The sequence below is a fragment of the Neopsephotus bourkii genome, unplaced genomic scaffold (genome assembly GCF_033783945.1).
Source record: "Neopsephotus bourkii isolate Nb327-2 ecotype Australia unplaced genomic scaffold, CSIRO-AGI_Nbou_v1 NB_549, whole genome shotgun sequence".
NCBI lineage: Eukaryota > Metazoa > Chordata > Aves > Psittaciformes > Psittacidae > Neopsephotus > Neopsephotus bourkii.
Genome location: NW_026901050.1, coordinates 1,774,129 through 1,798,201, shown reverse-complemented (window position 1 = coordinate 1,798,201; position 24,073 = coordinate 1,774,129). Strand labels below are relative to the sequence as shown.

The following is a 24,073-nucleotide window of genomic DNA, read 5'->3' as shown; positions in this document are numbered from 1 at the left end:
ATACTTGGCCACATCTTTGAAAGCCAGGATTTTAGTTTTTTTACAGTATTAAATACATTTCTGAGTTTTTTTACTCAAGATTATATTCCTTAAACAGTCACGTATTTCAATCTCACAATTTCCTCTTAAAGTAAGTTTATCAGGAAAGTGGTTGGGAGTCTGGCTACCAGATCACATCAACAATAAATCAAATAAATCATGTTAGAGAAGAAACAGAAGTCACTACACTTGTAAATTTTCACATATTTTGCTTACAGAACAGTTTCCATACAAAGGCTTAAAATGAATCTTAATAAATTAATACTCAGAACACCTCTGTATTATCTAAGTATCACTGCTAACTGTAAAAACTGAGTCTTAACATGAATAACGATTAAATCCTCAAGCACCTGCTTCCCACTGAAGTCACCCAAAATATTTTATGTCGTAACTAGAGAATCAGAATTTCTTTGCAGATCCTAAGTGTGCACCAGCTTCAAGAAGCTCCAGGTCTGAACTATGTGCATTCAGTAGGTTTAGACTAATATTTGACAGAACTACATTAACAAAATTAGTTGTTCAGTACTTTTCAATTATTCCAACCTTTACGGCAATGTGCAGTGTTCCATCTCCAACGTACAGAAAACTTTATTCCACAAGGACAGTCCTTTGAAAAGATAGACTGTGGGTGAAGTTAAGCCAGTACCACATATGAGAATGAACTACCACTGACATTAAAGGGCAAAAACAGAACTCCAAAGGAGAACATTCTTTCCACAGGCTGCTGTTTCCATCTTTTATTTATCAGCCTTGATCCTCAAGAGAGGCCAACAAAAGTCTAAGGAAAAAAAACACCTTGATTTTATCTAATGCTAGAAAGCAGACTTAATATAGACATTGCTTTATGGTACACTGTAATTTCTCCCAGTCTTCAGATCCTCCTGAGCCCACATTGTTTCATTGGCAATAGTAATTCCTATCTCTTTTGCTTCCACAATAATGTAACTTTTCTTTACTGTCACCCAATGCACCAGAAAAATTTGGTACCTTTTTCTTTCAAATTGCTTTATTAACACATTAAATTTAAACCCAGAGCCATCCTATCAATTTTATTTAACTTGGAATTTGTTGTTGTTGTTCAAAATATAAAGAGCAGGAAAGTACATCTGAAATCCTGTTCAACTTTTCAGCACTTCTTTTAATAAAACATGTTATGAAATCTCTCTTTCAACCATATATTATATATATTATATTATATATAACCATATTATAACACTTCACTATCTCTGCTTTTTTTTTAACAGATTGGAACTGTGGGTTAGTCTGTGTCAGCAGGTGTTGTACTAGTTAAACTGTCATGTGTAGATACAGAAAATCCACAGGGGAATAAACAGATTCCTCATCCTTTCTTACCGTTTTGGATTAGATTCTAGTTAGCATAGCAGCACAGCCTTCAAGCACATCTTGGTATATAAAATGTGTGCTGCATTTGTGCACTCTAGCATACTTCTCTATATCTTAAGAAATACAATTAATCTTAACTCTTTAATAATTTTTGCAGATATAAGTCAACCACTAAAAGTACAAACTACAAGCCAATATAATAGGTTAATTTTGTAAATATTCCTGTACTGGGAAAGGCTATTTAAAACCAGGAGCTCTGTTTTAGCTTCTTACAATGTTATCCTGACTTCCAGTATATAACCAAATTTTCCAATCATTTCTTCTCCCCGAGGTTGCTGAAAGTTGAGTGTGGAGCTCTAGAGGGTCATCATTAATACAATCTGATCTTTTACTGGGCTAGAATTACATGAACAGTGTGGGAAAAAAAGGCTTCATATGAAGAGGCAAGCTCCAGAGACAATACAAAAGTCTGTGTTAGTTTAAGCATTTGCCCTGGGAGGAGTGAACAAGAATGTTGAGAACATCTGCAAGCCTGGAAGATCATCCACCCTTCTACAAAATATATCAGAATCCTCAAAAAACACCACCATCCAAGGCAATCCAAGACACAGCTACAGGTTGGGCAGAGAAGAGACTCAGAGCAGCCTGAGGGAAAGGACTTAGGGGTGTTGGCCGATGAAAAACTGAATATGAGCCGGCTTCAGCGTGTGCTCAGAGCCCAGAAAACCAACTGTACCCTGGGCTGCATCAAAAGGAGCGTGACCAGCAGGTCAAAGGAGGTGATCCTGCCCTTCTACTCTGCTCTCATGAGACCCCACTTGGAGCACTCTCTATAGTTCTGGTGTCCTCAATATAAAAAGGACATGGAACAGTTGGAACAAGTCCAGAGGAGGGCCATGAAGATGATCAGAAGCTGAATCACCTCCCATATGATAACAGGCTGAGAAAGTTGGAGCTGTTCAGCCTGGAGAAGAGAAGGCCGTGTGAAGACCTCATAGCAGCCTTCCAGTATCTGAAAGGGGCCTACAAGGATGCTGGAGAGGGACTCTTTGTCATGGACTGTAGTGATAGGACAAGGGGTAATGGGCTTAAACTTAGACATGGGAAGTTCAAGTTAGATGTAAGGAAAAAGTTCTTTTCTGAGAAGGTGGTGAGGTACTGGAAGAGAATGCTCAAGGAAGTGGTAAATGCTCCATCCCTGGCAGCGTTCAAGGCCAGGCTGGACAGACTCTTGGGCGACATGGTCTAGTGTGAGGTGTCCCTGCTCATGGCAGGGAGGATGGAACTAAATGATCTTAAGGTCCTTTTCAACCAAAACCAGTCTATGATTCTGTGTATTACAGTGAGTTTTACACAAGGAGCAATATATGAAAAATATGGTGTATGACTGGTGTGAATAACAGTATAGAGATTTAAGTGCTAAGAAAAAAAGACTGATGAACGCTACCAAAGTTGATCTAAGCACTTCCCCCCACCCTGACCCCAGCAGAATGTGGCTTCAAGAATATTCAAAGCATAGGAGAGGACCAGCATTACAGAGCTACGGAATATATACGACAGTATAACCTGAGCTGCTGTGGAGCTGTACCTGGAGATGCTTAATGGAGTAGCCTGAGGAAGGACAAATAGGAAGAAAAAATGTAGAAAAAATGAAGCAGACAGAGTAAAGAGGAAAGAATAAAAAACATGCAAAAATGATGGACTGAATACATCAAGTTGAGACATATAAAGGATTGTACTGAATATGTCCTTTATTAACACCTTTCCTTAACTCTCAGAGACAGCCTACTGTGCTAACAAACCTTCAAAATGATGTGACAAGTGTGGAGAAAGGACTTACAATAATTTGATAGCTGGCTTAGAAATAATGGGAACAATGAGAAAACAGAGAAACTCAGGTATATCAGAAAAACTTATTACTGACAGAGAGGGGCCTCAAAGTGCTGTTTTAGTCATAGCAGGTGATGTTGGAGTTTATTTGATGGTGGTAAATATTGTACATTGCTTACTTTTAACAGTGAACTTCATGAAAAATACAGTAAAGGATTCAATTCTAAGATCAGCATGTCCCACTGATGTAAACACATTAAACGCTGGTCACTTACAAAGTCCAACACAGATAAAGCAGCATTTCTTCAGCCCCTACTTATGAAGCCACAGTTTCAATGCAGTGCCTCCTCATCAGAAGACTGGCTGATAATGGGCATTATTTCAGAAGACATGGATTAACAAATTCTGATGAACTTGTGTAAACTCCACAGGACCCAGGACATGAATATCACAAATTCTCTTTCAAGTCAGTGATAACTACACAAATGCTGGGAACAACTGATGTAGTCACTCCTTTTCATTGCTTAAAAAACCCTCAATTGCATACCCAGTCAAAAGTGCTCATCAAGATTTAATTGTATAAATTTCTTTTCCTCTATTAAGGGATTATCTAATCTGTACATAACATAGAATACTACCTTTTTTTTGCCTCTTACATGATTTGTTTTGGTGGACCCTAAGTCAAAAACCAATTCAGAATGCAAATAACAGGAACAAATAGTAAAAGAAACAGCTCAGTAAACGTGTTGTTTTGCTGAAAAGCTTAAGCAGTGGGGAACTGAGAGCTACAGCTATTAGAAAAATACCGACTTTCTTACTTAAATTTTAAACAAGAACTATTTGCAGTGCTTGTAGAACTATCACCCTCATCTTTTTCTACATGCAGTTAAGACATAACTTTTTCCCAATGGATATTGTGTACTGTGCTTATCTTTGACAGCATCCAGAATGGCTTGATATTCCCTTTCTTGAAATCGCATCCTGAAACTCCTGAAGGACTGCTTTGGAGTACATGTTAGAAAATGTACTAATTTTACGTCTTTTACTATTTGCATTATTTAATAAACTAAGTCCCTGCTATTTTAGTCACTGCACAGATGGAATAAATAAGACAGCCCCTGCTCCAACAAGTTAGAATCAAAGTATGAGGAAAAAAAGAGAACAGATGGGTAAAGAAAGAGTGGGGAGGACAAGGAAGCAGCAAAAACTATTTTGGTTAAGGTGGTAGGAGGACATGTGTCAATCTAGCTGCGCTTGTGGGATGGCTTTTAAAAAACAATTCAAAGGAAGTAGCCTAGTGGATGTTTACAGTGAGCATGTGGGACAACATGATAGAAAGCATGACGATGGCTGACAACGTATATAGGCAGTAGAAACCCTTGCTACCAAATGAGCAAACAGAAGAAAAGTGAAAGCAGCTCAGTCTGGATGTACATTGAGGAAGAAGTATAGAAAGGAATACAGGGACAGACATCATCAAAATGAAAGCCAGGAAAATGGTATACTTAAAGCAAAACTGTAAGGGTCAATCTCAGAGAAAAAGGACAGTGTAGCTGACATCCCAGAAGATAAGAACCTGAACAAGAGATCTGGCTGCACAGATGACTACAGAAAATTATAAGTCTTAAACAACACAGAAAAAAATTATCTGAATTATTAGCACACGGTGCTGGAATGTGTATTTCTGCATGATATTAGCAGTAAACAGACACTGTTAGAACTGTATACAATGACTTTATTTCCATTGTTTTGTAGGTATTGTCAAGGCTACTTTTTCCCATACACACATTAACTTACCCTTACTGATGCTACATTTCACACACTGTAATTCTCAGTGTCACAAGATCCCCTGTACTGTTTCACAGCCATATCTACCTTTGATTATGTTCAGTAATTCCTTGTCACCAGCAAACCGTGGATGCTCATTATTTGCCCTCTGATCATTTAATGAATAGTTGGCATACTGCATGTCCTTTTGAGCTTCCACTGCTGAACACTGAAACAAATTCCTAAGTTGCAGTTCTCTCTTTCAACCAGTGATGAGCTCAGGCAGTATTTAAACATAAAACAAAAAGAAAACAAGGAAGATTCAAGAGAAATACAAGAATGATGCAGGATGGGTAAAGAGGAGGTTAGGAATGGGGTAAGGTGACCCAGACATTCAAATTCTTTACTCTACAGAGAAGATAAAAGGAGAATTTCAGGTCTTTTACAGATTAAGGGGATGGACTGTTTTATCTTTAAATTCCTTTACATCACCCATTCTTTTTTCTTGCAGGATCTTTAGTTGGCTTAACAGCAACAAGTTAATGACGCTGCAGTAATTCTGAAGTCATGCAGATTTTTTTCTTAACATTGCTAAAGAATGGAAGTACAGTGGGAATCAAAGCAGTATTAGGTTCCCATATCTTTTCATTAGTTAATGTATCTAAAATGCTTTTGATAACTATTTCATTAAGAACAGAATGTGTTGAGATAAAGTTAATATGCCAATAGGAAGAAAACAGAAAACTTTTTTATGTGGTTTAATTCTAAAGAATCAAAATGAGAAGTTTATAGTTAAGTGTTCTTAAGGAAAATTAACAGCAAAGAACCTGAATTCTGAAAACAGCCATCTAAAGAATAGGCGAGCAAACTAAGTGAGAAATAATGGTGCATTTATTTTAAAATTAGTTCTGAATTTTAAAGTCTTCTTATTAAACATAAGTTAGAAAACAGCTTAATGGAGCAAGTCAACTTTCTCTGCTTAACAGAATTCTCTTATAAGACTACTCGTAACAATAAAAATTTACTGCATATTTGCAGCTTCACTATTTCTTCTCATTTTAGCAGCTTTTTCACTCTGAGTAGAGCAAAGAAGCCCAGATGATGGCATAATTTTGCTTTTTCCTTATCAAGAAACTACACAGGAAAACATACAATCTTTTACTCAGAATTAAATACAGTAATATTATGAGATCAATTAGTCATAAGGGAATCTTTAAAAACCACTGATATTAAAAAGCAGTTCAATTCAGCTCATTCATCTTAAAAAGTACCTTGACCCTGCAGGGCTAAACCAGCCCTAAACAGCAGGATCTATTGCATAATCCACATTTAGGCTTATGTTATCAAGCTGGAGGTTTCTCATTTAAATGAGATCAAAATCTCCGTTATTTAACACAAAGTCTTTAGCAGTAAGTCTTTAGCATTCTTAAAACAAAAGCTTCTTGGCCCCAGCTTCAATTCATGTGAAATACGGTTGTAAGATTCAAGAAAATTAAATATATGAAGTTTACTAAAATCCATATGAGCTAGTAAAAAGCAATCTTCTCTGAAAGGCAACAATTCTAAAATACAAGGTAAAACAGGCAATTAGCTTTTTCCTTACCCAAGGATCTAAATTGTTTCAGACATTAATAAAGCTAAAAAAATATGGCACACTGTAACCACAAAAATGGGAAATCATTCAAGAAGTTAAATGTGCAAGTCTGCAAGACAGTGACTTAATGGCAGCACAGTATTTTTTGAGTTTTGTTGTTGTGCTTTAACTTCAGCCAGTAAGCCCCACATCACCACTTGCTCACACCCCCTGTGTCAGGATGGAGGAGGGAACTGGAGGAGTAAAAGTGAGAAAACTCATGGGTTGAGATAAGGACAGTTTAACAGGTAAAGCAAAAGCCACACGTGCAAACAAAGCAAAACAAGGAATTCATTCACTACTTCCCATGGGCAGATGGGTGTTGAGCCATCTGTAGGAGAGCAAGGCTCCATCATTCATACTGGTTACTTGGGAAGACTAACACCATCACTCAGAACATGCCCCCCTCCTTCCTTCTTCTTCCCCCAGCTTTAGACGCTGAGCATGACACCATATGGTCCGGGATATCCCTTTGGTCAGCTGGGGTCAGCTGTCCTGACTGTGCCCCTCCCAACTTCTTGTGCACCCCCAGCCAGCTCAGGGGTGGAGTGAGAAGCAGAAAAGGCCTTGGCTCTGTGTAAGTGCTGCTCAGCAGTAATTAAAACATCCCTGTGTCATTAACACTGCTTTCGGCACAGATTCAAAATACAGCCATGTATTTGCTACTATTAAGAAAACAAAATCTGCAGAGTAGTCACATATGAAAATAACCATAAATACTCACTCATGGTATTTATGAGTATCTGAAGGGGGCTATAGGGATGCTGGGGAGGGACTCTTCATTAGGGACTATAGTGATAGGACAAGGGGTAACGGGTTAAAACTTAAACAGGGGAAGTTTAGATTGGATATAAGGAGGAAATTATTTCTTGTTAGGGTGGTGAGGCACTGGAATGGGTTGCCCAGGAAGGTTGTGAGTGCTCCATCCCTGGCAACGTTCAAGATCAGGTTGGATGAAGCCTTGGGTGACATGGTGTAGTGTGAGGCGTCCCTGCCCATGGCATGGGGGTTGGGACTTGATGATCTTGAGGTCCTTTCCAACCCTAACTATTCTATGATTCTATGATTCTATTCTACGTTTTACAGGTTGAAGTAACTAGGAAAAATAAAAATTTCCAAATATTTTGATAGTTCTGTGTCTTAGGAATGTGTGCTATGAATAATGGGGAGATTCAGAAATCCAGAACTATCAAATACATACCAGAAAAACTTTCAGAAAACCGATGAGGCCAGTAGGTCATAATGAAGTTTAAAAAAGATCTGCATCCATGTGGTTTGAAAAGCCTGACAGATGTAACTGTCTACAAAACCAGTTTTACTCTGAACAGATAGAAAAGTAGAGATAGGAGTAAATGGTAAAAAAAAGTGATTGGGAAGGAAGATCATTCTCCTTCTTTCCTGTAATCCTATGTTTGCATTTGTGGAAATGTCTTATATTGACAAGCTGCTGTTCATACATAAAATACCCACAATTTCCAAAGCCAAGCTGTAATTCTATGGCTCTTTGATCTGAAATGTCCTTTTCACTGTTATTCTACGTGCCTAAATCACAATAATCTTTTTTGTTTGGGTTTTTTTGGTTGGTAGGGGTTTTTGGTGTGTGGCTTTCTTTGTTGTTTTTTTTCTACAGTTGAATAATTAAACTTCATTAAGGGTTTTGGAAAGAAAAATGCAGTAAGTTCTTTATAACATTTTTAAAAACCAGCTTGTACTTACCTGATTTCTGACACTGTACTATCTTCTCATATAAGCTATCTGTATTTTCAACTAGAGTCCTGATGGTCTGAATCATCTGTGGAGTAAAAAATAAAAAACATACAGAAATATCAGTAAAATCCAATTTTTACTGAAAAATTTTAATCCATAGAAGATGCTTAAATCTGAACTCAAATCAATAATCCTATATTTGTTGTTAACATAATTAATACATTCATTTTAATGGTCATGACCAGGCAGAGAAGTGCTTTACATAGCATAAAGGCATAAAAAAAGTGATGGCTCTGGGCTGGGATCTGTGAACACTGGAGTAAAACATCTACTCCACAGTTCATTGCCTATCAAAGCAAGTGGAAATTATACAACCATTTGCCAGGTAATACGCTTCTGGTGGCTTGGGTGGGATAACCTGCACGCAGGTTTCCTCTTCCTCACACACTCTGACATACCGGATGATGATCACTCACCACCCCCTGCTTCCTTTTTCCTAGGGATCATCCCACTGCTTTTCCAGATTTGTTCCTCTATATTTTCCTTTTTTGTGGCTTGACCTGTACATATGTATGGGACAACACTCTACAGAGGAAAAAAAAAATCAGTAGAAGCTGATACTGGAGGATAAGGAAAATAACTTATTCCTTTATCTGGTCTTTCTAAAGAAAAACCCTTTAATGGAAGCTCAGCTGAAAGCACACCAACTAAGATGGAACTGTGAAGATTTTCCAGCCGACGGTATGTATTGAGAAGTAACAACTTTGCTTCACGCCTTACCCACAGACATCTCTGGTATCCGCTCAAGCAGACAAGTTTTCTCACCACTAAAACAATTACTGAAGCTTAATATGCTACTTATGGGGGTGTTCATGTGGAAATTTCTTTTCCTTAGGAGAACACAGTCGCTGCTATGAGCAGGAACACGCCATTTTAAGGGAAAAAACCTGAAACCAACACTTTTCCTCAGAGAAATATTACTTTAAAAGGCATGACTATGGTTGTCCTTCCTCACACTTATTAGGAGACTTCTCCAGCTGAGTGACATTGAAGCTGTTTTTTCTGAACACTGCTCTAAGTGAGGCATAAATCACTTTGAAGAAACATGCAAGTAAGCCTCAGATTTTTGATCATGACAAGTGTGCAAGCGAACAGGCAGAACACCTGCAGTGATGTCGAGTACTCTACAGACTTCAGATACACAAAAATCTGGTTTACGTAAATGACAAAGCATTTAAAAATAAATCAGTTCTGTTTCTATTATTTCAATTAAAAATCATAAAGAAAATTATGCAAGCCCCCAAAATTTTAATTTATGCTACATATGAACAACATGTGAATAAGGAATGTAAGAGTAGGTGGAGGTCACCATACTGGATAGTTTAATCTTCACATCCTGATCAATCTGTATTTAATTTCAAAGTTATCTATTTATCTTGATTTATATTACGTCTGTTTAAAAAAAAAAGGTAAATTATAATAAATGAGGAAAAAATAACTTAATCAGGTTGTTAAGCTGCAAGTGAAATACTTTAGCCTTTCAACTACCCATTTTTAACTAGATTGCTTTCTGAATATAAATACCAATGTTTAGTCAAGCAAAAACTGCCTGTAAATAGAATTTATGCTGCTTTCTAATTAAATGTAATAAATTGAAGGCAACCATTTTAAAGAGGAGCACACTTAAATAAACGAATACTATATTTTACCCAGATAGGATACTACAGTAGCACTGCAAATCAACTATTCCCTATATGTAAGGAGAAAGCTGCATTTCACTATGTTTTATCACCATTTGGTCTTTAAAACAGTATTCAGAAGTTGAAATGGAGCCACTATAAATTTGCTTGAAATGCAAGGACTTTACCTGTTCCATTATGTGTATCATGTAACACATGTAATGCACTTAAATGAAGAGAAGCAAAAACACAGCTGAATTCAGTTGTAAACACATGTCCAATAACTGGCTTTGCTAACTAGCCAAAAGGAATCTGTAAAGCATCCTCCACTGAATTTTGCTGCATTGAAAATCACCTTGAAAATGAAATGCTGAGCATGTATAGCTCTTGTTTTGTCAGGATGCTAATACAAAATAGTAAGGACTACAGTGGGACTCTATGTTAAATAAAAATCCTTTCACCTGAGAACCCTTTTGACTGGAATTCATAGAAGGGACAGACCAATTATGTTGCCTTTCCAAGGTATATATTCTGAAGGAACTGTAAGAAAACTGCAACCATCACCACTTGTATAATAATGTAATTTCTAAGACACCTCAGATCCTATTCCAGAGACACAGAACATTTCTCTCTCTCTTCGTACAATATATTTTATATACAGATTTAGAAACAGTGGAGAACAAGTCCCCGTAGATTTAAAAACTTACTCTGAGACACTGCACTGATTTTCAGTAATGAGAGTTCAAAGATGAGTAAAAATGCTTACATCATGGCTTCTTTATTTTCTGTACTGACACAGCAAGAAAGCTGTACTAGTTCTGCAGATGAAAGGAAATTCAACTAATTGCTGTATTAATGCTCTTTTATCATGGCAAGGCTAACACTTAAGAAGAACCTAAAATAATGTGCAGATTTCATATTTCACCATTTTGGTATGGGAAGTTGCTTTGCCCAGATACTCTCAGATCGAAAGCAACCTTCTCTTTGAAACTTTTAAAGGAAAATGTCAATGCATTTAATGTGACAGAAATTATTCTAACATCAATTTTTGTATTACGAAGACCAATAACCATTTTTTTATCTTTGGTCTCTAAAATATATACAAAACTGTATTTAAGATAGCAGCACCACTAAGCAAAACTGGTTGAGCTGACTGCTACTACCATTAAATCAATATTGTGCTACATCCCAATTTTGTTTATGCTTTTCATTCAGGAAATAAGAGACCAGTATGCTGTGTGCATGAGCAGATGTCACCTTTTAGCTGTGTTCGATTGATAAAGTAACAGGATTAGTTCATTATAATTTCATTCCTTTACTGCTGTTCCCCATGCAGTCAACTTTTGGTATGGATTCAGCTATTTGTTACATGACCCTTATGGAGTGTTTGATACAAGTTCGTTCTGGTGTTCAAGCCAAAATTATAACATCATGAAAACATTCATGTATATATTAACAGAGACTGAAAGACACTTGGTAGACATAGCATATGGAACAACTAAGTATAAATGGCTGTACTTAGAGAGGAAATTAGCCTGATCCAAATGATACTTGTATGTATGTGTGTGCTTGGTATAAAAGTGAAGTAGAAAATTATGAGTAAGTATGAGCTTCAGTGTGAAAACCAATACACAGCAGAACGAGAAATGAAATTCTCAAGGCAAGTTAGTTCTGGAAGCTGAGGAGAAAACTGAGTCTAGCATATACTAGACTAGTCTATATTGAACAAGTTTGTCAGTAAACAGGTATTTGTTAACTACAGCCACATTTGAGACTATTCTCAGTGACAAAACTGGAAAGATAAATGCAAATAATCTTAATAGGGAACAACCAGTTACCAGCTGAATATTAAAAATGTTAATGTAATGGCCATTACCCATGCCTATTCTAGAGATAAGAATGGTATGAAGTTTATGATAAGAATCGTATGAAGTTTAGCAGTTATACTTTCTAGTAAGTCTTTTACAATACTAATTCCCATTCTGGAAGTAAAGATTCAAAATACTGAATAAATATATTTTAAACACGGAATGTATAACACTTGCTGGAATAGCTTCAACTATCCCTTCACTTCCCCTATCCACTCCAATCTCAGTATGACCACAGAACTGCTCTTGTACTCACTCCATACTGGACTACTTCTGTTTCTTGGTCACCGGGAAATAGGCAATGCAGAATGGTATGCTTTATGAGACTTGAACTCATCACAGTTTTGCAGAGGCCAGGCTGACAGTTTGATCTATTCATCAAACTCTATTTGTCAAGTCATGCAACCATTTTACATAGTTACCAGAAAAGCTGGCAGCAATTCTAACAAAAAAACAAATATCAAGCAAGATGCAAAAAAAATATTTAAGTTATTCTTAAAGGAGTTTAGAAATAAACACTAAATGATAGCCCAGAGTTCTCAGTGAAGTAGAGATCTGTTATTATTTACTGTCCCTGCCTTAAAAAGCATGGCAACGATGGTTAGAAATCAATTCTTATTTCAAACTGATGGAACTGTGTTGCTAACAGTACCATCCACCCTTTAGATGACTGTGTATTCATAGACCAAGTTAAAAAGTCATATAATTAAAAAACTGCATCTATCCTCTTAATCAGCAAAACACCACTTTCTCATTAAGAGAGACAGTTACACAATTTTAAAAAGAATATATGTGTTCAGACCATCCTTTAGGCTTATCTTTTTATGCTGCAAATCTTTGTTAAGTCAGTTTTGTTGCTTCAGGAAAGAGGTAAATGCTATTAACTAACACCGTGTATGTCTATGCATGTATGTAAGTGCTGCAACACAGTACACACATGTATTTGAACCCATTCACCCAATTTCAGCTGAATTTGAACAACTGAAAATCTATTTCTACTAGGCTCATAAAAACAGGTCTTCTGGTAGAAGACAGAAAATCTTGTCTATGCCTGCAACTTAGGGAAAAGACGTAGCTTGAACTCAACCCTATTTTCATTTAACATAGAATACAGAATTGAGAAATAAATAATAAAAAACAAACAAACAAAACAACAACAAAATAAAAACAATATCAAACCAGAGGATGTATTAATTCCTCTACATGTGGAACTAGCTAATAGCACACCAAGAGAGACATCAGCTGCATTTTAAAATGAAAAAACCAGCCAGCGATAAACTGTGTCTGGCTGATGAAACTCAGTGAGAGAAAATACCTTCACTGACCGAGTTGCAACACCAAGGATAAACTCTACCAAGTAAAGCACACTACACATTTATATTTCGAATCTGAATGCGTTGCCAATACTGTTAGACCTGCATTCCAAGAGTAAAAATGAAACCAAATCTTTATTAAAATGGGTTTCTCCACAAAATGCTACTCACATTCTCCTTTCATCTCAAATCTCAGCATATTAGAAATACCACAAACTACACTATTTCTGAAAACAGTTTAGTATTCAGTGGCCAAACCGGTGCTCTTAACAGTAGTAATAAAGATATAATTTCCATTTTCCAGGCATTTTATGAAGTCCAGGATAGCACAAATGGTACCAAATAGCAAACAGCACTTCATAAAAAAGGAAACCAAACACAGGGCATCCCAAACATCCTTCCCCTCTAGTCAGCATTGGTGAGGCAACATCTGAAGTGTGCAGTCCAGTTTGGGCTTTCAGTACAAGAAAAATATGGACTTACTGTCCAGTGCAGGGCCACAAAGAAAGTTAAGGGGCTGGAGCATCTTTAATTTGAAGAGAGGTTGAGAGAGCTGGGACTGTCCAGCCTGGAGCAGAAAAAGCTCAGGGGGAATCTTGGTGACTCAAACACTGGAAGAGGCTACCCAGAGAGGTTGTGGAGTCTCCATCCTTGATGATATTCAGCAGCCAACTGGACGCAGTCATGGGCAACCTGCTTTATCTAATCCTGCTTTGAGAAAGGGGGATGGACTAGATGATCTTCAGAAGTACCTTCCAATCATAAAAGATTCTGTGTAAAAAAGGATTTTAGTAAAGTGGACATCTCCAGTAAGAAGATCTTAGAACTAAGCTTCCTGGCTCAAGACAACAATCAATAATAACTTCATTATAGATAAAATTCAGGTGTGTTTTTACCCAGACAGTCCAAAGCTGCTCTATAATGAAGAATAACTGACCTTTCTACTCCCAAAGTATAGTCCAAAGCGGCAAGGTAAGAAAACAAAATTGCTAATAGCTATTTCTGTACACACAGAAGACTCCTCATAAACCTAAATTTTCTTCAAAGCAACAAGGTTTTTAGCAAACATTGTCTAAATTAGAAATTATTTCTCCAACTAGGTAAGAATAGAAATATAACACCAAAACAGAAAGTCACTGAGGTTGAAAGGGATCTCTGGAGGTCACCTGATCCAACTCCTACTCAAGCAGAGTCACCTAGGGCAGGCTGCCCAGGGCCATTCCAGATGACTTTTGACTGTCTGCAAGGGTAGAGACTCCATAACCTCTCTGACCAACCCGCTACCATGCTCAGTCACCCACACAGTCATAAAGTGTTTCCTGATGTTCAGACAGAGCCTCCTAGCTTTCATTTTGGGCCTCTTCTGTCTCTGGGCACGACTGAAAAGAGCCTGGCTCTGTTCTCTTTACACCTTCCCTTCAGGCATCTACACACATTGACGAGATCCTCCCAAGCCTTTTCTCCTCCAAGCTGAACAGTCTCAGCTCTCTTAGCCTTTTCTTACAGGAAAGATACTCCAGTCCCTTCATCACATTTGTGGTCTTCTATTCATGGCCTTCATCACATTTAGACTGTTCTGTATGCCCATGCTTGTGCTGGGGAGCCCAGAACCAAAGTACTCCAGGTATGGCCTCACCAGTACTGAACAGTGGGGAAAGATCACCTCCCTCAAACATAACATATATTATGGCATCAGTATTATGTTTCCCTTTAGACTTTAAAACACTGGCCTCTTGTGAGCCAAATCCAGAGGAAATTTCCATTATGCTTCCTGAACTCACTGACATATTATGATATAAACATAATGCTGTACCTAAGTCAGCAACACACAGGAACTGATGCATGGTTTCACTTTTTCAGCCTTCCTTTATCTCTCACCTCTTACTGAGGTATCTTATGTTCTAGAAACACATACATGGAACACAGGCTTTTGTGTTCAGTAAGAAGTAGGCTGAGATTATCCATAATGTTGGGCAGTAGTATAAAAGACAACATCCACTTACCAAAACCAATTATTGTAGGCCTGAGAAAAAATAGGACATCATCTGTTCTTAATTCTGTAGTATCCCAGAATGAATTAGATTTCCCAAAGTTCAAGAAAATTTACCAAAAGGAACAAACAGTCCACAAGTTCTACATTAAAGTCTTACATTCTTTCTTAATCCCTCATGAGTAAAGTATTTGAGAAAGGCTAGGTTGAAGACAGAGTAAATAAAATAATCAGCAGCTCTCTTCTAAACTATGCACACCAAGACATTAAACTCTTTTTAACCCAAGTCATTCCTCCTTGCTTTCCTGACACTCTTGCTATTACAGCAAAATCATTTTCATAATTTTTAAACTAAAGCTGATAGGATGAAACACTATGTAAAAAGTGGACAATGAGGAAGCAAATGTATATAAAAGGAAAATATATCTGCAAAAGAAGTAGCAGTTTATCATCCTTGTGAAAAAATTAATAGGTAGTGTTATTTTTGAAACTAAACCCACCAGTAACAGTTCCAATAGCTATGATTTTTTTCACACAGGAGTCAGACACAGAAGATTAAGAATTTATTGAGAAAGAGAACTACTATTGAAAATATGGAGTTCATTTAAGAGAAATTGCTATTCATCTGACCTATTTTTATGCTCTTTCATAAACATTCCATTGAACCACATTAGAAACAGGACAGTAAGCTAGATGAACTCCTCTTTCTAAGTAGTTGTATTATTTTATGCTCTTATGAATACTGTGAGTCAGCCATTAGCCATAATGGGATTAGTAAGAGGATACAAAAGGCTTCACTGTTCATACTCTTATTAAGAAAAAAAAAAACAAAAAAGAAGAAATCTTGACTTCCCAGAGCATCAAGCTGTCATTAGCAGAGCTTTTGAATCAATGTGAAATAATTCATACTTTACAACATTTGGCATTGGAGTCTGAATATCCTAAATTAGATGTTTGTTTCTGCCCTTGTGGACTGAAAAGCCCAACATAAGCTGAGGTTATCATCTGCAGCTCTGGTTTTAGAAGCATAATTGCAACATTCAGTTTAGAATGACTGTCCTGTTATAAAACAGGAAAATAAAAACTGAAAATAAGCAACACAACTCTTTTTGAAGAAACTGCCCAAGCTATTAACTTTCTTTTCCAACAATACTTTGTTTCCCATCAGTTTTTGTGACAGACTAACAATTACAGCCAGTAACTATTTATATTAGCCTAAAACAACAGGATCTACAATTATTTTAATTTGTTAAACATGTTAAAAAAACCATTACCTGGGCTATTTCCAATATTAAATTGCTATGAATGACGTATGTTTTCCCTTAAACCTCTTCACCACTAAACTGTATCCATTTATTACCTAAAGACAGTTCTAACTCTGCAGAAACTTGATAATGAATGTAAACATACTGTACAAAGCCAGAGGAAATAATGGAAGCAGCATGTGTTATTGGTATTTAAATACTGCATTCATATTGCCAACTCTGAAACTTTTTTAACACACAACAATCCACCAAGACCACGAAAGCTGTTTAAACTTTAATACCCATACTTTTCTCACCTTGAAGATATTTGCAAACCTGGGGGTTCCATTACGTCATACATCTTCAAGAGTAGTTAGCCATTTAAGGTAGATCAAAGTTGTTGGAGCTATATCTACCACCTCTAACTCACTACAAAAGCATCCTACTGCAAAAATAAACACAAGCGACTATCTTTTAACAGTTCTTTTCCTGTTAGAACATCAGGTTAAGTTCATCATTTTCTACAGCTATGAGAAAAGAGCTAAGAATTTTAAAGGGCAAAAAATTTAACAGTAACTTCATTGCAGTATGAGCATTTGAGAACGGACTTTGTCAAATGCTTTCAGAAAATCCAACTAGGCTAATCTTCTGCGCCTACATGCTTTTTGACTTCAAAGAAGTCCAAGAGATTAATGAGCACTTCACTTTATAAAAGCTGTATTGACTCTTCCACAGTATGATTCTCCATGTTTCCTCTGGTTTTCCTCTTCAAAATAGTTTCTACCCATTTTCACAGTACAGATGTCAGCCTGTCTGTTCTGTAATTTCATGATCTTTCCTGGAAACCTCTTAAAACACTGGCACCACACTTAACAACTTTGATAGTTTTAAGTGAGAGGATACACACAACAATTATCAGTTTGGATATATCAATTCTTGAGATCTTTCAGAACCTTTGAATGAATATCACCTCTTTCTGGTAATCTTTTCTGTCATTTTGCCTTTCCTGTGTAGTATCTTCTGTCAGCATTTCAGTTGGAGATGAATTCTCCCATGTGCTCTTCATAAAAAAGCACTTCATATGAACCCTTGATCCCCACAGGTAAATGGATGCAAAACTGATTTTGTGTTGTGGCTTTCTTTTCCTGAGGCCTTCTTTTATACTTTGATCAACCAGTCATCAAACATATTCTTTATTTTGTTTCTTGTATTTTCAGAAAAGACATTTCTGTTATTTTTCAGTCCATGTAGGTCATTCCTGAAATTCTTCACTGTCAGCTTTCTTATATTTTTTACTTAACCATTGCAGAATTCAATATCTGTCCTATCTTTCTCATTTTCACCTGACTTCAGTTTTTCTGAAGATACCTTCTTTTTTTGAACAGCACCTCTTCCTTTTTTATAAGTGGGACATATTTACTTCAAGCTCTGCGTGTGGTATCGTTAGAGTGCCTATGACATCTGTTCTTTTGAACACTCCCCTTACCTTTTTCTTTTAACAAGGTTCCTTATTTTAATGTAGTTACTCTCTTCAGTATCAAAGCTTTTCAACCTTCTGTGCAAAGCCTAAGTTCTTTGCTTCAGAAGCCAGGTGATGCTAAGAATTAAATTGTAACATGGAACACCCATGGAGCTGTACTCCAGAAGACATGGGTTCAAACCCAGCATTCTGAACCAACCTGGAAACAGAACGCAGCTATCACAGTCTATGGCAGTCATGTATTCCTCAGAAAAGGCAAAGATGGAAAAATCTGGATTTTCTTCATGTGCACAAAGCAGATAGTGGTCACATGGTATCACATGACTTAAAACCACATGAGATCCAAAGACTGAGTTCAACTACAGGAGACTGGTGACCAACTTGAACTCAACCTTCTCTGTCACAATCAGAAATATGGTATTTAGATCAAAAGAAAGTCAGGCAAGAGTTCAAGCAACCTATTCACTCACTCCAGTTTAAGAGATAAACTGGTAATTACCAGCACTTAATCTAGCACTTCTGGTTACCCCAGAAGTTTGCAACCTCAAAGGGTAATTTGTGGAACAAAGGCTTCTCAGCTAAATAACTCTGGCACTCTAATGAGCTGAGATGCATCTACTTGTTCTCAAGATACAGTTCTATAATCACAGCAGAATGAAATGCACCTTACTGTGTTTGCAAATTAACCACAACCAAGGACCTACATCAACAACAAGGTAACAGATTTTATGAGGTAAGCATAACTCAAAACAGATCTTCTAATCATTCTTTTTTAGGTCATGTGAAAGAGGCAATGAATATATTGCTACCTTCAGAACATGTTCAATACAAAAGTGCCCCACTCAATTCATATACACATACCAAGTTGAGTTTTAAAGGTAAAGAATATTTAGGGGTTTGAGCAGTAGCAGAATTACAAGAGGACTATTAAACTTCACCATAACTATGACAATCAGTCCTTTTTAGGTAGTCTTTTAATAAATTCTACTAGTACCAATCCAGTCGATAACTCTTCAAGGTATATTCTCAGACTACCTCTTTCCCAACAGGACAGATATGTTAAAGTTCAAAATATAGACTATTATACTTAGTTTATGTCATCAGCCAAATTTGCAACTACTTTACATGAAATTAACTTCCATGTGATGCATATGCAACCTACTGTATTGAGTCAGTAGTTGAAATGAGCCAACAATAAGGTAACTGGAATTAAACTTACTGTAGAGCTACTAATCACACGGTGTTTTCTGGTTTACTAGCTTTGCTGTATTTTAATATCTCTCATTTTTATCATTTCAGAACCTACATCACCAATAAACAGAGCCCTGCTCTCGAGCCTATCCCCACCAGAAACTGTGAAAAAATGGATCTAGCAGCATTACCTAATAAGGTTTTAATAATATTTAATCCTAAGTATTGTAGCAGCACTACTTTATTATCTTCTTTCACACAGGTACAGTTCTCTGTATTTTCTGGGTTAGCTTCCCTCTTAGAAGGAAATGTCTGCTTGCAAAGCCTATAAAACCTTATCTTCATCAATGGGACACTTCATCCTGCACTAAGGGCAGTAATCATCCGTAAGATCATCTGGCTTCATTTGTATGATTCTCTGGCATATCACTGCAATGCTATTACACTCATGACTGAATAATGCTGCAGTCTTAGATTGAGACAATTATTCTTTTTCTCTTGCCACAACATAACTTTTTAAGGTTTACACTGTTTATTTTAAAGGTTATAAGACAACTTAAAAAAAAAAACAAAAAACATGCAATGGTGTGGAAGAGGCATATGCCTTAATTCCAAGCTTCACTCTGCAGCACTGATCAGTGATGGGTGTGATGACACTAACAGAGTGCACGCTGAAGTATGACATAAAAGAAGCCGAAGTTCATGAAAGAGAGGGAAAAATAAAACATTGTTAAACAGTGAAAAGATGTTAAGGGAAAAATACTCAGGAGCATGGAGAAGCTAGAGAAAAATACACAATTTAAGCTTCTTTCTCAAAAAATTCTCAGTTATATTTGTTTCTCATTATTCCGAAAAGATAACTCCAGCTCCTATAGCATGGATAAAAGCAAAAGATACTTTTATTTCCTGGGTGAGCTTCTGGTTCTAATAATGCTGGTGACAAATTGCTCATTAGGTTCAAAAATACATCTTCTAACTTCTGAATAGTACTAGAATTTATCACTTACAGCTCCTTCATTAATGTGGTACTGACTGCTGACAATTTAAGGAAGGATGTGCTGTTTACATTTAAAACCCCAAGCATCTAGTGATATGCTAATTAACATACCATCATTTGCCTCCCTGTTTCTAAAAAAAATACATCTACCTGTGCTACACTGAAGGTATTTTCACCTTTTCATGTGCCCCTGCAGTATTTCACTCTTTTGTTATTATTTCAGTGTGGACTGACTGTCCCACTGTAAAGGTCTTACATCCTTTCTCACTTTACAGAGCAACATTGAGACCTTTAAAACACCCCCAACACAAACAAATTCTGAATAATTAAAAACATTGTTGTCTATGTTTATCAACATTTTATAAAAACAAGAGTATTTCTGACAAATAAGAATCCCTTCATTAGCCAAAAATACTGTGATCCTGAAACAGCAGTAATTTGAGAGTAGTATTATGATGTGCCGTACTGAGAATGCACAGATAATGACAGCCTGTGGTATTTACCAAGGTTTATTTAATAAACGTTTAACACAATCTCTGTTATCAACTTGATTTCATGCTTGCAGTACTTGACACACTGGAAGAACATACTTATAATAATTTTGACTTATACTGAGGCCTAAGGCAGTGGAAAAAAAGACAAGTGGCTAATAATTATTTCAGCATCCACCCTTTCTTAATTCTATGTAAGGATCCTCATTTTTAAGCTGAATTTTACACTCACCTGTTAATTAATCATGTAAAAAAATCCTGAAGCCAAAACCAACCATTGAGATAAAACATGTCATTTTGAGGGCTTATTTTATCAATCTACACAAAAAACACACAAAAAGGACACTAGCTATGACAGTATCAGACTCTAAACATCTGCCACTATAGCAGATATTAATATATCAAGTAAATAGCTTCACAACTCCTCTCCTTGAGAAAAGGATGATATGGATGAATGTCTCCTACTGTTTCACAATGTGCTTTCATAAGCAAGAGTTATCAGCATGGTTTCCATGGCTGACTTCCTTTTCCAGTATACCCTACAGATTTAATTGCCTTAAAACCTTTTGTCAACCTGGACCTGGACAGAGTATTGGCAAGACCACAAATCAAAACGCATCAATCATTTTATTTGATTAAAATAATCTTAATTTTTACTTATTTTTCAATACCACTTATATCTAGAAGCACTATCATGCTTTTAGTTTGAAAGTGAGTCTTTAGGGGAGAGAAGATGGAAAAATGGTTTGAACATGCCACTAAATAAATATTCTATTATGCTTACATATGAAAATATACATTTCTAAAGTAAACAAATATTCAAATCATGTGTAGACTACAAGATGCAGGGAGGGGGAGAAATGCATGTGAGAAACAAAGAGACAAACCAAACTTGGATAGGAGATTTCCGGAATCATGAGTAACTTCTATGTAAGTGACATTCAAACAAAAATATTAACCCTGACTTACAGAAATATTTTAAGTATCTGGAATAGTTAAATAACTTAGAAACAGCATTACCACATCAGAACAAATCTCAAGTAGAGATACCTCCATCAAGAGGACAGAATTTCATTATGTATGTGTTACAGGTGCGATCCCAACAATCAAGCTTGTTTGCATTCTAATTATAGTGACATCTTATAAGCTACCACTAAGAGGGATTTTTCCACTATCTCCTTGTAACTCTGCTACCATTCTAAGCAAATACTGTACTTACATCACCACCGAACTCCATAAAGTCTACCTAATTACTATTTAGTAGTGAGTCCTTTTCAGACCTTGCTAGAGCACTATTCTAAAGCTACTTTTTCTTTAGAAAGCAGTTTTAAAGACAGATACAAAACTTGGCTACTGTTTCCTTTTCATTCATTTTCTTTCTTTAAATAGCATGAACTGTTTTCAAAACAGTGACTTGATCCTGTCAGGTGAGGTTTCTAATTTTAGCAGACAAAATTATCTTAGAAACATTTACTTATTGTCTGATGATATATCAAATAAATTATTAAATAAATATGGGCTTGATTACTTTGTGCCAGATTACTTCAGCAGAAATGAGGAGGACATTTCAAATCACACTTGTCTGGATTCTTTTTCCATTAATGAAATGCAGATGTAAATCAGTATTTCCCAGTGTATCAGTTCTTCCTTCTTGCAAAATGTTTAATTTCCAGTCTCTAAAGACACAATTGATGTATTTCCTGGAGTATAAGGGCTGAAGTTAACATTACAGCTGCTTACAGATGTGAAAATACCTAAGTAAATGAGATCTATAAGAAAGATATAGCAAAGAAAAAATGAAAAAGCATGTACAGAATTAACACTTCAAGGTGCTTATAAAAATGCAACTCCTTAAAGCAATTCCTGATGCTTTTCTGTTTTATGTTGAGTCAGAGCCAAAAGAAATCGAGGTCCACAAACTGGAAAATGTAAAGTAGCAAATTGATGTAAGAGGTTTATAAATATGCAAAAAGTTTCAAGTTACTGCAAAACAGGTAAATTAATACGTCCTCTTCATGTTAAATCCTCTTGATTATAACCACTCTGCCTTCCAAAGTGTGCAAACATGTATTTGCGTGTCATCTATTAATCTCTCTGTTTTACTCAATATGAAAACACTATCAGCTGCTGTACATTCATGGGAATCACTGTCAAACAGATTAAATGCATCATGAAATAGGAAGTCACAGGTTAAAATGACCTTTCAAAACAGGCAGGGCACTGTATATTACAAAAAGAAGGTCTTTCAAATAGCATATAAAATAACCACAAAGGACTACTCACCATGTCATATGCTGTTACAATCTTTTTCAAGACCTCTGGAACAATCCCTTGGAGCTCCATAGTTGGATACTGATCATTGAGATTCAGTACTACCAAGGGTGTATTATCAGGCCCAACCAAGCGCATAGACACTGCCAAAATGCACTGCATAAGATTTGCTACAGGAGAGAGGCCACATAATTCTTTGAATGAAACTACCGCATTCTGCAAAAAGGAAAAAAAGAGTTTCCTTTACAGTTAAATATGAATTTTAATGTCTTATTCTTTCACGATAAAATACTTCACTGTTATAGTTGATCTGTAATGTGGAAATACCACAGTTTTTCCCTGAAGAGCTGGCAGTTCTCCAAAGCAATCAATATTACAGATATATGTTACCAAAAATGTTAAAAATTCAAACAGAATTCAATACTTGTCATAGGGGAAAAAACCCAGCCTATTTAGAACAAGTATGTCTGGTCTCTACTGCTACTAAAATTAACCATGCAAATAAATGAATTCTAAAACATACTGGTTATGTATTTTTAAAAATTCTAAAATATATTTCATAATATTTATTAAAATGCCACCAAGCGAAACAAAACATTAGGTGCTGAACATCCCAAATCAGCAAAAGTGAAGTGGAAGGAGGAATTCAGCACATTTGTAACTTTAAACATACCTGAACTATAGTCCAGACGTGCTGTGGATCTGCTGGCTCCCATTTGGTGTGATTCACAAACCCAGCACTCCACTACCGATGTCATTCCTATCACAGAATCACACTTAAGTGAATATTTAAGGCACTTTAATATAAATACCAATTTGTACCTTTCCCTTAAATTTATTATAGTTGTATTTTATATCCAATATGGGAGAATATAAAGCTACACATTTAAACTTTAAGAACATTTCCAGTATTAGAAATACGTGACTCCAAGTAGCCACTGAAATTCCATGATGGGCATATTCTCAGCACTGTAATAAATTTAGGATTTTTGTACCAAGTGGGAGCTGGTGATCTAAGGCAGGTCTGGAGTTTGTGTTCCTGTAGGAAACAAAAACAAAAACATGGTGTATTTAAGTTACAAATGTGCTCAGTGCTTCTTTCCCTCATGTGTTACCCAAGCAGGGTATCTGACTCAGATTTTCATCTTAATCAAAATCACCTTCCTCCTTGCTGACATGATGCAACTCATTTGTGGACGATTTTCTTGGAGAGACATGATGCCAAACTT

At 36.4% G+C, this 24,073-nt stretch overlaps 1 protein-coding gene across 4 annotated transcripts in view; it reads right to left on the bottom strand.

Annotated features, from left to right (window-relative positions):
- The window catches only part of PLCL2 (phospholipase C like 2), a 106,668-nt gene that overhangs the window by 14,556 nt on the left and 68,039 nt on the right, over positions 1–24,073 (bottom strand). For 2 of the 4 annotated variants that reach the window (XM_061351050.1, XM_061351049.1), the window contains exons 4-5: positions 22,857–23,060; positions 8,330–8,405 (exon numbers count right to left, since the gene is read on the bottom strand). In XM_061351050.1, the coding sequence (XP_061207034.1) occupies positions 8,330–8,405; positions 22,857–23,060 (280 nt within the window). Of the gene's footprint in view, positions 1–8,329; positions 8,406–22,856; positions 23,061–23,517; positions 23,884–24,073 lie in introns of those variants that run through there. The other 2 variants (XR_009725085.1, XR_009725084.1) reach the window with 2 other exon arrangements.